We start from the raw sequence: 15,437 nt of genomic DNA on the forward strand, positions 1-15,437 counted from the left end.
TGCAGAGATGTAGCTTTCTGTGACATTCTGGGTCACTTGAATTTTTCTCAAGAAAGTAACACAAATAAGCACTGCCCAATATTACCCTGGCACTGTGCACATTTTGTTACATATTTTCTTATTACAAATTCAGTGAAGTGCCTCAGGGACATGACATCATGCCTGGTGTACGACAGAAATTATTTTATGATAAAAAATTATGATTATTTTTATTAATTATTATTTTTATTATTTTTATTTATATAATAGACATACCAAAGTATTTTGAAAAGCTTTTAACATTCCGGTTTGGTGAACCACCACTTTAAAAAGTCTGGGGGATTGACATATTCCTAAAATTCCAGGAATGACTCTTCTTCAAATGAAATGTATTCAGAACAGCAGCTGGGGGGAAATAGTACTTTGATTCTGCGAACGCAAAGTCGGTCCTGTAGGGGGAGCCCTATGCTTAAAAAATATCTCCTGACAGGAAGACCAAGGGCTGGTTCGCTTGAACCTTTTTTTTTTTTAAGTCTTCTATGGCTTGAACACAAGTGAGTGGAAGAGATGCCTTATCCTTAAATATACTACTGATTTATTTATTTATTTTTACTTTTGTGTTCATCATGTAATTTGTTTATCAGGTAAATAATTTTTATTGTCAAGGACCCTTAAATGTTGTGATCCTTTACTGCCTCGCTGAATAAACAACAATGTTAAGTCACTTAACAGACGTTCAAGTACAGCCCCCTATTTTAATAAGGAAAAAAGCTGAAATCCCCCGAAACTGCATGTCAATGCTAAATGTATAACTTGTACCATTTACAATCAGTAATAACGTCTGACTGCAACGGTGCGTCTAATACGCATGCGCAGTAAAGAGTAAACAAACGAGCGAGCCACTCTAAAAAATAGCAATTGGCTCTTTTTAACTGGAAGGCGGGACTTTTACTCCATTATCAAAAATGCGATTGGCACTTTAAGCTGCAGGGCGGGACTAAATGTTGAGCGCTACGATTTTCCTCATTCACTCCCATAGGAGTGGAAAGCCTCCACTTTTTGCAGTGTCTCTGATTGGTGACGCAGCTCGTGACGTGACGTGAGGTCCACAAGCACGATGCTCGCGTGATACGTTAACTTGTCGGGACAAACAAAACAGCACACTCTTATTTGAGAATACAAATTGAACAGTTCTTGGCGTGAACTGGTTACTGATATATCTGCGTTGTCACTTTTTGATTTAGGCGTACTCAAGGTAAGACTTGTAAGATTACTATGACCCGTTTCATGTGAGTTTGAAACACTATGTTGTGTTAGTAAACGTGCATATTGTTAATAGATGCATATGGGCGAATTATGGCGATTTTGATGTATTAATGCACGGGGTTTCACCTAGTGGTCCACAATTTTGTCTCTTTACAATCATGACTCGTTAATGAATGACTTAGCATTACACAATATGCTGGGTTCCTTGTGACTTTCGTAAGCATTACTCGTACGGTTTTGTATTGTTTTTAGTCATTTGTACTTTTAAATTATACTAACAATTATTACACATGTCTTATGCAGCTCTAATATGCATTCTTGAGATTGACTAAAATGGCAGTATGTCGTCAAAAGTATGTGGACACCACCTTATCAGGTTTGGCCATTCCAGTAACTCCAGTGAAAACAAATCTCAGTGCTACACCATACAATGACATTCCAGAGAATTCTGTGCTTCCAACAGTTTAGGGAGGGTCTTTTCTGTTCCAGCATGACAATGTCCTTGTCCCTGCACAAAGCTAGGCTCATGTAGAAATTATTTAGTGAACTTGACTTCACAAAGCCCAGACCTGAAGCCTTCTGAACACCTTTGAATAGATAATAATAGTGTGCATTAGTAATGTACCATTGAAGTTGTTAGTACTGCTTTTCATTTTCATATATTAGAAATGTTATTTGCAATTCTACAAAAACAAAAATGTAAATGTGTAGGTCTTTTTCATTGGGCCTCGTCTTTTTTTAGTGTTGCATCAAAATATTGGCTACTGAAATTATTTGGCTGAAACAGTCAATTAAATCATTTAATTAGCGCTTTTCTGATTATGCATTTTGACTGTGTCATTGTATCCGACCCACGTGACCAAAAATTATGCCAGTGTAGCAATATGGAAATTCTATTCGGCTGAAATATTGAGAGGTGGCCTGAAAAAACTTTAAAATGACTGAGAACATGACACCCTGAACCGCATAAAGAGATCAAGTCACTGAATTAAAACATTATTTTTAGTTATGGTTTCCTGGCTAAACTAAAACTTTATTTACTTTCTCTGCTTCTGTTAAAAAAAAAAAAAAAAAATCTGTGCATCACTTATTTTTGTTTGACACCAGGAAACTGCGAGTCGATCCTCCTGGCAGCAATAACGCCAACCCTCATCACAAATGGCTCAACAAGCAGTTGAAAAGCTTCCTGATCCTCCTGAAGAAGTAAGCCAAATGGCAGCTGTGGCTCTCATATTGCAGAATAATGAAAACGTTTGCATGTTCAACTTCTTTTCTTCGTTTCTCACAGCTTTTACTACCAGAGGGTTGGAAGCATACGCTGCCAAAAGAGCAACATCTCTGGGTCAGTAAGGCTCTCTTTACCAAAGATGCATCAGGGAAGTTGACGCTGACTGAACCTCTGCAGCTGTGGTGGTCACCTCCTGGACCCCAGTTGTTGTATTCACAGCCTCCTCCTTTTCCTGACCCGTTCTTTCATAGCAGGCTGTTCCTTTGGTTGCCCTATCGCATGTGGGCATACAGGCTAGTGTGCACGAAGCCCAACTGCCGTCGTCTCGGCAATCATTTGAGGCCTTGTGGGTTGTACAACACCGTCCGGAGGGTTTTGGACATGAGCGGGTGGTATTTCATTGTCACAGAGTACCTGGAGTGCTGTTCTTGCAAGAAGAAGATGGCAGGCTGGTCGCAAGACATTCTGGATCAATTGGATCTCATCCATCGTGAGAAATTCCCAGCAGTCCTGACCTACAGGTAGGCTGAGATGTTTGACAATCAAAACATTGTAAAGATGTTAAATGCGCAGGGTTTGATTTTTGTGTGTGTCTTTTGTTCAAAGGCTGTCTTGTGATAAAGAGCTTGTTAGACTGATGCAGTGTCGGGCACCAGGGAAGAGTGCAACTGCGATGTACCGGCACCTTTGTGTCCGGCATAAGGAGCAGTGGATGGCTCAGGCCACAGAGTACCTCTCTGTATTGAACAAGTTTCAAGATCTCAGCGCAGTTACTGTCAGGGTGCCACAGATGATGCCAGTGCCTTCTCCGTCCTTGCTGTTGATGGTATATGCAAAGGATGCACTGACACGGCTCGGAGAGATGAAGGCCAGGATCACATCCATCTACGGCTCCATCCTGAAGGTGGCCTCCACCAAGAAGGTGAGAAGACACAACTAAACTTTATGCATTTATTGCAGTATTTTTGTTAATGACATACACTACCATTCAGAAGTTTTAATAAGTCTGTTATGCTCACCAAGGCTGCATTTATTTAATCAAAGATACAGTCAAAACAGTAATATTATGAAATAATATAATCATTTACTCAAATAGCGGTCATCGCTCCAGTCTTCAGTGTCACATGATCCTTCAGAAATCATTCTAATATGCTGATTTGGTGCTCAAGAAACATTTCTTATTATTATCATTATTGAAAACAGTTTTGCTTCTTAATATTTTTGAAGAATTCATGATCTATTTTCTTTCAGTATTCTTTGATGAATAGTATTTTCAAAAGAACAGCTTTTTTTTTTTATAGAAATCTTTTGCAACAATGTACATATCTTTAGTGTCAATTTTGATCAATGGAATGCATCATTGAATAAAAGTATTCATTTCTTTAAAAATGTATGTCCCCAAACTTGAATATCCATGCTAAAATATTTTTTAAAACACGTTATGTACTGTTTGTATTTATGTTGGTTTCATGTGGTTTTAAAGACCATTTTCAAGGCAAGTACAAAGTGTGGATAACATACTTTACATACACCTTGAATACATGTGAGCATACACATCTTAATCAATAATAATAAACTGTCAATGTTAATAGTTGTTAATTAATTCGTAAATCATCATTATCTATATCACACATTTTTTGGAAGTAACATTTCCTTGTTATAAAAGCGTCAAATTATCTGATATTTTAAGACTTCATTGACTATGACTCTCAGTCATGAGGTTCTGCAGGGATCCTGTCAATGACATTATTTCCTTTTTTGTTGGATCACATAAATATTAATAAGAAATTTTGTTAAAATATTCATATGGTTTAATTATTTTTAAGAATTTAATTCAAACTTTTTCTTAACCATGGTGTCAGGGCAGGTTTTATCATCCTGACCTTTTTATCATAATGTCAGAATTAATCATAATATATATATATATATATGTATATGTATGACATTTTTGGAATTTATATTTATGGAATATTTATGAATTGTTTTTAGAGTATTTATTTTGAAATAAATGAATAGATCCAGATAAAAAGAGCACCATTGACCCATATAACACTGAGATTCATCTTACAGCTTTTACCAATTCTTTTCATTCATGTTTAGGTCACTAAGAAACAGAATTCAGCTGTGTGGGCCACAAACGTAGCAAATGAGAATGGGCAGGTCCTAATGTGTGTCCTGACCCAAACAGAGGGAGAGGGCCTGCTTCCCATGTGCTCCGGCTTGATGGAACGTTACCGGCGAGCCGGAGAACCTCCTCCGCAGATTCTGTATGTGGGCCAGGACTGTTGTTCCACTACGGGCAAGAGCAAAATGGAAGCCATGTTCCACGAGTGGGACCAGCTGGTTGTCAGGCTGGACGCATGGCAGTTTATGCAGCGGTTCGCAGCAGGCGTCACTTCAGAAAGCCACCCGCTGTACGGCCCCTTCATGGGACGTCTTTTCTCCTGTATATTTGAGTGGGATGCTGGAGATTTAAAAACACTGCAAGAAGCCAAGCAACATGAGCTACGACAATCTAAAGATGCCAAAGCAATCGGGAAGCTTACTGCCAAAGAGTTACTAAGGCACTGCCGCCTCCAGACACGTGAGGCTCATGTGACCAAGCAGCTCATTCAACAGCTGTTGAAAGACTTCATGGGTGCTACAGACTTCATGGGCAACAAACTGGTGGACCAAGAGAGGATGGAAGAGATCTGGCGAGCCCAACAATGCCATCTTCTGTGTATCCAGGACCCTCCTGGCGTACAGCTTTACAGGAAGGTCAGAGAGGTGACCAGAGGAGGGCTCTTTCTGCCTCTGTACCACTGTGCACGTGGCGTAGGATCCCTTGAATCATTCCATCAGCATCTGAACCACTTCATTCCAGGTTTGCATATCTCACAAATAATGTGTTATTTCTGTGAATTGTCTCAAGTTGGATTCAAATGTTTTTTTAACTGCATTTCTTTTTCTTTTTTTAGATACAAGTACAAATGACCTGTACTTCCATGTTTATCTGATTGAAGGGGTAGTACAGTGGAACAAGGCCCGATCTGTTACTGTCGAGGAAGGCGGTCCGCTGCAGCAATATGCAAACCGTCTGAGCCAGAAGTTTCTAGGCTACAAACTGGTTGAGGATCACAGTAGCCCAGGAGAGTACACTGGTAATGCATTGCATGTTTATTTGTATATATTCACGACTGAAAAACTGTGATTGTTTTTTACCATGGCGTATATATATTTATAAGATGTTTTAAGATCACAAAGAAAAAATTTATTCAAAATTTTTATTTTATTGTGTATATTTGAGAAGCATAAAATGCTAGCTGTCAATTTAGTTTATTCCAAAATGTAATTTCTACCAACATCATTTCCACCAAGGAATGCTGTTAAACAGCACAATACATCATTTGAGATGTGCTGGAAATGAAACCGGTGGGAATTTTTATTACTTTCAGACAAAAGATGTACGTACACTATCATTCAAAAGTTTCAGCAGCAACTGTTTTCAACATTTATAATAATAAATTATTCTTGTGCAGCAAATCAACATATTAGAATGATTTCTGAAGGATCACGTGACACTAAAGACTGGAGTAATGATGCTGAAAATTCTGCTTTGCCGACGCAAGAGTTTTTTTACTGTTTAAAAATAAAAATAAATTACTGTATTTTTGATCAAATAAATGCAGCCTTGGGAAGCATTCTTTTAGAAACATAAAAAAAATCTTACCGGCTCCAAACTTTTGAACGCTTGTATGTTTGTCATGCTGTATTAGTATTTAGTCAGTTTTGTCTTGATTTTTGATTATTTTTTGATTGCTTACATAATGACCCACCCTGGGTGACATACTGTTTGGACAGGTGAGCTCATAGGGGTGGAGTATCTTTACTCTCAAACCAACAGAGTGTTGGAGGTGGATGACATTATGGATCCTGATGCACATGATGGAAGTGATGATCAGCTGGAGGTTGACCTGGAATATGAGGATTCAGGCTTTGATAACCTTAAATCACCAGAGTTCTTGGAGTTCAGCCTCAAACCACTTCAGTATCAGCAAGTGCTTCTGCACTCACTTTCCTCTGGCCTCTCAACATCCCAGCCGGATCCAATAGTGTCTTCCACCTCTGGGCCCATAAAGGATGAGCCTTACGCTGCAGACCAGTTCACACCTCAGGGCATCTCACAGGAGGATGATAATGTAAGTGCTGTTCACTGTTAAAATAAATAAATAAATGCCCTGCACTCTTGAATCACAGATACTAGGAGAGTGAATTCATGAGTGTTGTCTCAGCTAGCTAGTTGTAAGGATTTGCACATGCAGTTTGAAAAACAACAACATTTGATTGATTGATTCATTGAATGTTATTAGTCTTTTTTTCTTCTTCTTTTTTTTTTTTTTAACAAAAATATGTTCTCAAAATAGAAAACATTCACTTGGCACTGGCTAGTTGGCAAAAAAGTTATTTCCCACATTGTACAAGGCATATATCTGTCCTTTTAACCCAAGTTTGCCACTTATATTGCCTTGATTTTTAAAATGTATTTTCTACCCTTTATTTGTGCTTTTTTTTTTTTTTTTTTTTAAGGCAATATATATTTTTAAGTACATACACAATATGTTGCATTCAAATTACATTTATATTCAGTGCATTTAACTGTTGTCCTACCATAACCTTTCACCATGTTTTAGTAAGATCCTGGATCCTTATAAGGGCATGGGGGATCAAAGCACCACATACAGTGAAACACATAACACGTAAAACACAACAAGGTGACAGACAGACAACAGAAGGAAATGAGACGGGACAATATCAGGGCCGAAAACAACAACAACAATACAGTTGACAGACGCTGGGACGTATTATTAGTGATTGGTTAGATTGATTAGTGATTTACATTAGGTGGTCACAATTACGTTGTTAAAAAGGGTTGGAAAACATGTTATGCATAAGTGTAGATAGTGTATGCTTATTTTTTTATGTCTAAAGTGTTTGTGTTTGTGCTCTTTTAAGTTTATTATTTTTTTATTTATTTTTTCATTATTTTTTTCAGGAAAAGTGCATGGGACCTGATGGTATTCCAGGGTATGACTGTGTTATTAACCTGGCCAACAGTCTGGTTGAGCTTAGAAATCATGGATTTGTCACACAGCGAAAGGTGGACGAGATTGTCACTCTGTGGGATAAGCTATCAGAGCATGACAAGGGTGGTGTCGTCCACCCGGCTCAGCCCGAAAACAAACTGTGCTTTAACAACAGCCATACCGATACCTTTGTGACTCCGTGCATAGATGGTCTGAAGAGGTATGTGTGCCGGACAATTAAAACATCATGCATTTTTTAAAATCTTTTTAGATTTTTGATTTATTTTTTTATTCCTTTTGTTCCACAAATCTTCTTCAATGTAAGCCGTCTTGTTGCTGCCATTTGCCTGGCTCTCAGCCACATTCACCCTGCCGGTCAAACCATCGCCGGTGTCAGGGTGAACAGGTGGGCTGCCATCCTCCGAGACTACAACATGATTAGAGACATCGTTCAGGACAGCACTGCCATCTCAACCCGGACACGGATACGGACACAACTGCTTGAGATAAACCAGAGGACATTGTGCCAGTGGTGAGTCAATAATTGATGACTGTTGACTATAAGTAACATTGCACCTACATGTCAATTAACTCTCAGTAGACTGTTAGGGTTAGTAGAATAAGTTTAAATGTTCTGGCAAAGTTACTTATAGTCAGTGGTATGTATTGCCGCTTTTTCACTGTCAGGCCAAACCATTCTCGTTGCTTAACCATTCCATTCCGTGGCGATCCGGCCCAGACGGTACGGATATATGGTTTCATGTTCCACTGTTAAGTCTGATAACGGAGCTCTTTGGAATGTAATATAAATTCATTAGTCGTTACTTTGGCATGAGATGTAAATAGCCACTGCGTTATGGAGCATAATCAGATATTTCTATTTTATACTTTTTTACTTAGCTCAAATAGCGTGCTTAGCCAACTACAGAGAAACTGGTAGCCGGTAACGACCGTCCGAGAGTCTAGTTCTGACTGAAGCGTGACCTCTGTGACCTGAAGCATGACGTAGGTTGTAGGCGTAGCATAAGCTTAGGTAAGAGTAGACGCCTCTCGCAGTTCAAACAAATAGGGCTGGGCAACGAACTCAAGCTCCTCCTACATTTTTCTTTAAAAATTCTCGTTTCAGACTTCGAATTTGTGACCCGTGTTCTGTTTTGCTCTATCCTCTGTGCTTCCACGTTTGTCAATACATCATGCGTTGGGTCAGAGGTCACTCCTCCACTGGAACTAGACTCGGACGGAAGCTAGTGATTATAGTTTATAAAGTTATAAACATGGATATTTTTCTTACAAAACCCATCGCTTTGCTTCAGAAGGCCTTTATTAACCCCCTGGAGCTGTATGGATTACTTTTATGAAGGATGGAAGGCTTCAAAATCCAAGTTATCATTCACTCCTATTATAAAGCTTGGAAGAGCCAGGATATTTTTTAATATAACTCTGATTGTGTCTGGCTAAAAGAAAAAAGTCATTTGGAGTTTTGGATTTTGACCCAAAATTGAAAATTCTGTCACTATTTACTCACCCTCAAGTTGTTCCAAACCTGTATGAGTTTCTTTCTTCTGTTGAACACAAAAGAAGATACTTTTAAGACGGTTGGTAACCAGAGAGTTGATGGGCCCCATTGACTTCCATAGTAGGGAAAAAAAAAACAATGGGTGCCGTCAACTGTCTGGTTACCAGCAGTCTTCGAAATATATTATTTCGTTTAACAGAAGAAAGAAAGTCATACAGGTTTTTTTGGATGAACTATCCCTTTAAGGAGACGTCTATTAATACTCTACTGGTTGACGCGTTATTTATAGTCAACAATGTCTAAATAAGACCATCAAAACAAAGTTTTACCGATTATTAATATGCAGTTGTATATTAAATGTATATACATGCAGGTGAATTATTGTTTCATCTTTTCTGGACATAGGTACAATGCCAGGAAACAGAGGCAAGAACAGTTGGTTTTGCACCAGTGCATTGACCACATGAAGGCTTCTGAGCCCCTACTTCCTGTGCCGCACAACGTTCCAGAGCCACTACAACATGGACATGTAGGAGATGTAATTAAAGTAGTAATTGGAGGTCCCATGCCTACTGATGCCCCACTCTTACGACTACACCTAGAGCAAAGAGCTGCTGTCACCAGACTCCCTAGTCCAACAGTGCCTAGGACCACTGCTTGGCGGCGGAGGAAGGCAGAGGGCAGAGGGTTACCCCTGAAGCGGCTTTGCGAGCAGTATTTGTGTCAAAAGTGTGGCAAACCAAAGACGAAAGAGTTTGGTCACAGCCAGTTCCGCGGAGTCCACTTTTGTGCCAAAGCCTCTGGAAAGACTGTACAGCAGTGGATGGAGGAGATGAGGAGGGCAAAGTGAGCCAACATAAATATTTTCTGTAAAAAATTTTTAAAAAAAATACAATATATATATTAATATAATGTTTTATTATTTGTAAATTCTATTGTTTTTTATATACTTCGTTTTTAAATACTTTGATAGTGATCTAGGTTAAAAAAAAAGCCTCTTTTTTTTTCACTTACCGGTATGTCATTAGTGAAATGGCAATAAAAGCCTTTTTATTCTCATCTCTGAATTTTTTCTTCCATAAAAGGACACATTTAACATAGGGATGGGTATGGTTAAGGTTTTAACAGTATTACTACTCTTACCGATGCTGCTTATCGATCCGGTACTTTAACGGTATTCTTATCTGTTCTTTTTGTGATACTTTTTTGTAGGTGTCCTCACCTCAGTTAAACCTCATAAATCATCAAAAATAGAACATTATAGATGAGAGAAACTTCATGATTGAGAGATGTAACTTCCTGGAATTGATGTCACTGGAATGTACTGTTATTTTTACAAGGGTTTTTGGTGAGGGCTGCCATGAAATCAGGTGACACAGATAAAATGATTTATATTTCATAAAAAATAATGTATAGTTATGCCAAACCATTGCTTGCGACTATACTTAGAACAATATGCAAATTAGATTTTTGTATCATTTTGAGTTCAATTGGCAAATTAAAAGTCCTGCTGAAAAAGAACAAAGTGAACATAGCGAGGGACAGTCCAAAAACCTTGCCCTTATTAGCATAAATGCAAATAAAATAACATTTAATTGACATAGTATTATTGTTTTTAAATCACAAATTTATTTGTTGTTATAGAAATTCTTTGTCTGATTATTTTTTAGGTAAACAAAAGGCACCAATTTCGTGGAATGACCCATATCTTTAATCTGTTAAAAGTTCAAATACAGTAATGCATATCATAAAATCTCAGATAAATCTCAGAACTATACAAAAAAAATAATAATAATTTACCATCTGTGTTGGGCACTGTTGTTGTCTCAGTGTACTGGAAGCTTCTTCTGTCACCAAAACAAATTCCTTGTGTGTGCAAACATACTTGGCAGTAAAGCTCCTTTTGATTCTTTCTGATTCTGACTAAATACAATAGAGGTACTCTGGCTGAATTTGTCACGTGTGCCATTTATTTAAACAGACAAGATAATATTTACAGTTGAAATACCATTCAACCAACATTTGGTGCATCCATCTAACCATGACATTTACATGAATGGGTTTACATTTGGGGGTTCATTTTCAGAATACTGTTGTACATTGTATGACATGTTGTGTGAATGAATGGAAACTCCATTTATACTTTTTTCTACCACCACAATTTTTCTTCTCAACTTTGAGTAGGTAACTTTTTCACTCAATGCTACCACACGCAATCGTGTGTTTGCACAATCTTATTATTGACATCTTTTTCATGAACGGGAACACCACAAGGATAACTTTGTGCCATTTTGTACAAAATACGTTTTTCAAAACAAACTTGCTGGTGAAACATTAAAGTAGACTAGTCACTAGTGTGATCAACAGTGCAAATCTTTTTCATATTTTATTTAATATTGTGAAAATTATTAATAAATAATGCTTCTTTTACTCAAAAAAAAAAAATCAGATACCTACTCTCAGATAAATGAGACCTACGATTTAACAGATGCAAATAGAAATAAAACCAGTTCTAATTGAAAGAGAACAAGTTGACAAAAAGATTGAATCCAATATTGGGTGATAATATAGCATAACAAGTGATTTATAAGCTGTTTTTTGTAGGCCGGTCATTTTTGACCGGGAACATTACAAGTGTTAGGCTATAGGGTTTTGAACACAACCTGAGGGTTAATACATAGTTACTTTAGTAAAACTATGATTAACTTTTGCAAGGCTGTGGGGTTGTCTGTGTGCCTCTTATTATTTTATTATTATCGGAATATGCAAGTTTCTAGATTACACTTTAGAGTAATCTGTTATCAGAAGTGACTGTCATAATAATGTCCATGTCAAATATGTACAGTTCTAGGATAATACAAATCATGCAGTTAGCAAACATCATGTATTCATTTAGACAGAAGCAATGAGCTTTCTAAAGCAATTATTACAGGTTTTGATCATAATGATTACAATATAAAGATAATTTGACAGTTTTGATTTGATTGTCATTTGTGTATGTGTAGTTTTGGAGACATCCCACTGATCACTTGCTCATCCTTAAGCCCTTTCTGAGGCAGTGGCCCTCGCTGCTGTTTACAGGAGAAATCCCACTCCGGGACACTCATGGCCTGCTATAGGGGTGAAGGAGGAGGCCATCGCTCGTGTGTCAGCAGCACAAGATGACGACACATCAAGTCACCAGCTCGTGCTGAGAGCGCCCTGCAGTTCGGCCAGTACCGGGGTAAAAGCTTAAAATGGTTGCCATCCAGTGATATTAGGTATGCATCCATGGTGCTGGCCGTCCATTAAGCGTGAGGGAGGAGACACCACCCAGTCTGCCATCATGGGGAACAAGGATGCCTTGCTACGGTATGCTGCCCTGTTCCCTGACATGATGGCTGCCATCAGCGAGCGCTGGCACACCAGCCCAGGAGGACATGATGCGAATAGGCTTCGGCAACTTTGCCAGCATGTCCTTTAAGGACCTGTATGAGGCAGTGGATCGGGACAGAAAGGGGTATGGTTTACATGTCTAACAGAGGATGACATAATTCTCAATTCAGTTAAGAATTTGTTGTGTTGGGGCTTGATTTAAATGTGTGTCCCTCCTTTTCAGCTTCACCAAGTGGGTTAGGAAGCAGGAAGCCAGACAGGGTACCAAAATGGATGCTAGTAACGGATAGTTGGATAGTAACGTTAGCATAATTAGTGTTGGTACTCATCAGCGCTTGGCATGTTCAGCCTGTAGCACATTCGAAAACTATAGCTGGTTAACCTCTCTAACAGCGTCTCTCTAACTCACTAACAGCGTTTTTACATCTCCACTGATGGTCCACAAGGACGGCACGCCTTGGCCCGCTAAGCAAATGCATATTCTGCTGTTAAGAAGGAAGTCAGGTTCCGGAGGGCATTTGTGGATTCCAGACTCCAGGCCTCACAGCCTGGACAGGAGGACCAAGCCCTTGTTGGATTTCACAGGTACAGGGCAGAGACACTGCAGGAACTGTATGAGTCCAAGGACAAAGACCACATTGAGTGAGAACAGTCATTTGAATAACAATGTCATGCTGATATAAGTTGTATTTTTTGTGATAATTAATGAATCCAATTTCTAATGATTATTATTTTTTTTAATCAGTTATCTCAACTGGCTGAGGAAGCAGACACCTCGGAATCCCGGGGACCCTATGGAAGCAGCCCTTAAATATATCAGGCGCCGTGACCAGGAGGCATTGATGATAGAGGAGTTTATTCATTTCTTTTCATGTACAGATGGAGAGTGTGGGACCAGATGGCCAAGCTGGTTATGACCACGTCATTAGGCTGGCCAACAGTCTGGTTGCCCTGCACCATCAGAGGTTTGTCTCTCAGTGTAAGGTGGATGAGATCGTCATGCTGTGGAACAACTTGTCAGATCATGACAAGGGCCATCTCATCTATCCCCCCCCCCCGCCACCGTGACAGACAACTGAAGAGTCGCTTCAAGGTCAGCCATTCAAAGACCAATGTGACCCCTGGCACTGAAAGTCTGAAGAGGTACTGATTTCTGTTGTTTTTCTCACTTTGTTACTTCTTTAACATTTGATTCTCTTAAAAGTTCTTTGTATTTTGGCTATAATCATCATAACCGGTCTCGTAACCAATGTTATTCACTTGTTTGATCCTTTTTCACTTTGCAGATGCTTCCTTTGGTGCAGGTGGACCGGCTCAGTGGCCCAGCTCAAGCCGTGTGGGGGAAGCCATCTGCCTGGCTCTCTGCAGAATTTACCCTCCCGGTGAGACCATCGCCGGACTCCGGGTAAACCGATGGGCTGCCATCATAAGGGACTACAGGATGATTCGGGATATAGTCCTGGGCAGCCCCGGAATCATGGCTCGGACAAAATTAAAGCTCTTTGAGCTAAACCAACTCATGATCTCCCGGTGGTAGGTTCATTAATTAATTGTTCATGTTTGCATCTGTTTTCATATTCATTATCATTTTCACACATAGATAATTATTGTCTTTTCTGTACAAAAGGCACAATGACCTTCAAGGCGGTTCAGGATTACACCAGCCCGGGCGTATACACAGGTATTGTGGCCATGCACATGCTACTTATGGTTAGCAGCTGTATTTCACCCATGTGTTGTTAAAACATCTGCGTTACGCACTCTGTTTTTCTATAGGTGAGCTCATTGATGTGCAATACTTGTATTCCAAAACCAATATAGCATTTGAGGAACACTTTGCTGCAGATCCTGACACCCCAGATGAGCTTCGGGATGAGGACCAGGAGGGGGATGAGGGGTTTGAGGACCCCTTGAATTTGGAGCTCACCTGCAATGTGTATTCATTTCTTTTGATGCCCAGGTGGAGAGTGTGGGACCAGATGGCCAAGCTGGGTATGACCATGTCATAAAGCTGGCAAACAGACTGGTTGAGCTGTGCCATCAGGGCTTCGTCACTCAGGAGAAAGTAGATGAGATTGTCACTCTGTGGGACAACCCGTCAGAGCATGGCATGGGTATTGAGTACCTTGAGTGCTGGTCCTGTTCAATGGATATCCTGAACCAACTAGATGCCGTCCACCATGAGAAGTTTCCAGTGGTTTTGGTCTCTGAACTCCACCCTCCTGTGCTGTCAAAACATCAGAAACCGGTCCGGCATGGCCACTCAACCTCTGAGTTTGCCATTCAGCAGTATGCATCCGGACAGGCAGTACAGCGTGATCAAGGCAAACCTCCTCCGGTGGGCTCGACGGCAGCAGCTGTTCCCTGACCTGCTTTTGCCGCTATACTTTCTAGAGCTGTTTGAAGACCAAACCCTGCAAGAGAAGTAGCATTTCTAAGCCATGGGTTTCAATTTAGGAGCAAAATAAAGCCTGTGGTTAACATTCATTGAAGAGACTTTCAAGGTGTATTTTACAACAAATAAAACACAATCAAACATGATTGTAGCTGATGTGTGTGTTTTTTTTTTGTTGTTTTTTTAATGTAGGATGTTGAGAAGGAGGTGAGTAAAATGCTAAAACAATGCAGGTAGCCTTTATAGCAACTTGTTACCAACACAGAGAGAGATGTGTAAATGCATTATCCATGTACTTTACCACACTAGTGTAATCCTTAGATTTTCTAGCCCATAAACTGGCTTTGCAGGTTTGCATGCAGCATTTGCCAAGGGTTTGTTCTACTACACCAGTCCTTCCTGCAGATAAAGCAGAAAATTAGTGCACGTTCATGAGAAAGTGAGGCTGTTATCCAAATTTGCGGTCCACACATCTGAACCAGATGCAGCAGCAGCAATTTTCCTAAAAGTGACCTAAAAGAAGAACTAAAAAGTTACACATTCTAGAGACAGACCATTCCCTGCCTGTTTAAAAAGAAAAAATAACCAACTTTGCAGGCATCATAGAGAAAC

General features: G+C 39.5%; 1 protein-coding gene across 7 annotated transcripts; it reads left to right on the forward strand.

Moving 5' to 3' along the window:
- The first annotated feature begins 1,056 nt into the window (after positions 1-1,056).
- On the forward strand, positions 1,057-15,172 carry LOC311277764 (uncharacterized protein). Of its 7 annotated transcripts, XR_014625312.1 has the most exons (16): positions 1,057-1,234; positions 2,353-2,448; positions 2,534-2,994; positions 3,080-3,395; positions 4,574-5,339; positions 5,434-5,616; positions 6,317-6,654; positions 7,509-7,759; positions 7,865-8,071; positions 9,461-9,901; positions 10,268-10,425; positions 12,061-13,072; positions 13,176-13,573; positions 13,717-13,963; positions 14,058-14,111; positions 14,391-15,171. XR_014625312.1 is itself a non-coding variant. In XM_084388186.1 (11 exons), exons 2-11 carry the CDS (start codon positions 2,404-2,406, stop codon positions 10,284-10,286), a joined length of 3,027 nt encoding a protein of 1,008 aa, XP_084244312.1. In that variant the 5' UTR covers positions 1,057-1,234; positions 2,353-2,403; the 3' UTR covers positions 10,287-11,500. The 7 variants fall into 7 exon arrangements, 1 of the variants encoding a protein (XP_084244312.1); XR_014625311.1 differs by lacking the exon at positions 10,268-10,425 and having other exon boundaries at positions 14,207-15,172; XR_014625313.1 differs by lacking the exon at positions 10,268-10,425 and having other exon boundaries at positions 13,176-13,523; positions 14,207-15,171.
- The last annotated feature ends 265 nt before the right edge of the window (positions 15,173-15,437 follow it).

This window comes from Rutilus rutilus (genome assembly GCF_951802725.1).
Source record: "Rutilus rutilus genome assembly, chromosome: 18".
NCBI classification, from domain to species: Eukaryota; Metazoa; Chordata; class Actinopteri; order Cypriniformes; family Leuciscidae; genus Rutilus; species Rutilus rutilus.

Bases quoted from the DNA above. Each gene is read 5' to 3' on its own strand.
- LOC311277764 (XM_084388186.1), top strand. From the start codon at position 2,404: ATGGCTCAACAAGCAGTTGAAAAGCTTCCTGATCCTCCTGAAGAA. The intron at 5,617-6,316 runs GTAATGCATTGC...CTGTTTGGACAG, and splicing joins TAGCCCAGGAGAGTACACTG to GTGAGCTCATAGGGGTGGAG. The intron at 6,655-7,508 runs GTAAGTGCTGTT...TATTTTTTTCAG, and splicing joins TCTCACAGGAGGATGATAAT to GAAAAGTGCATGGGACCTGA.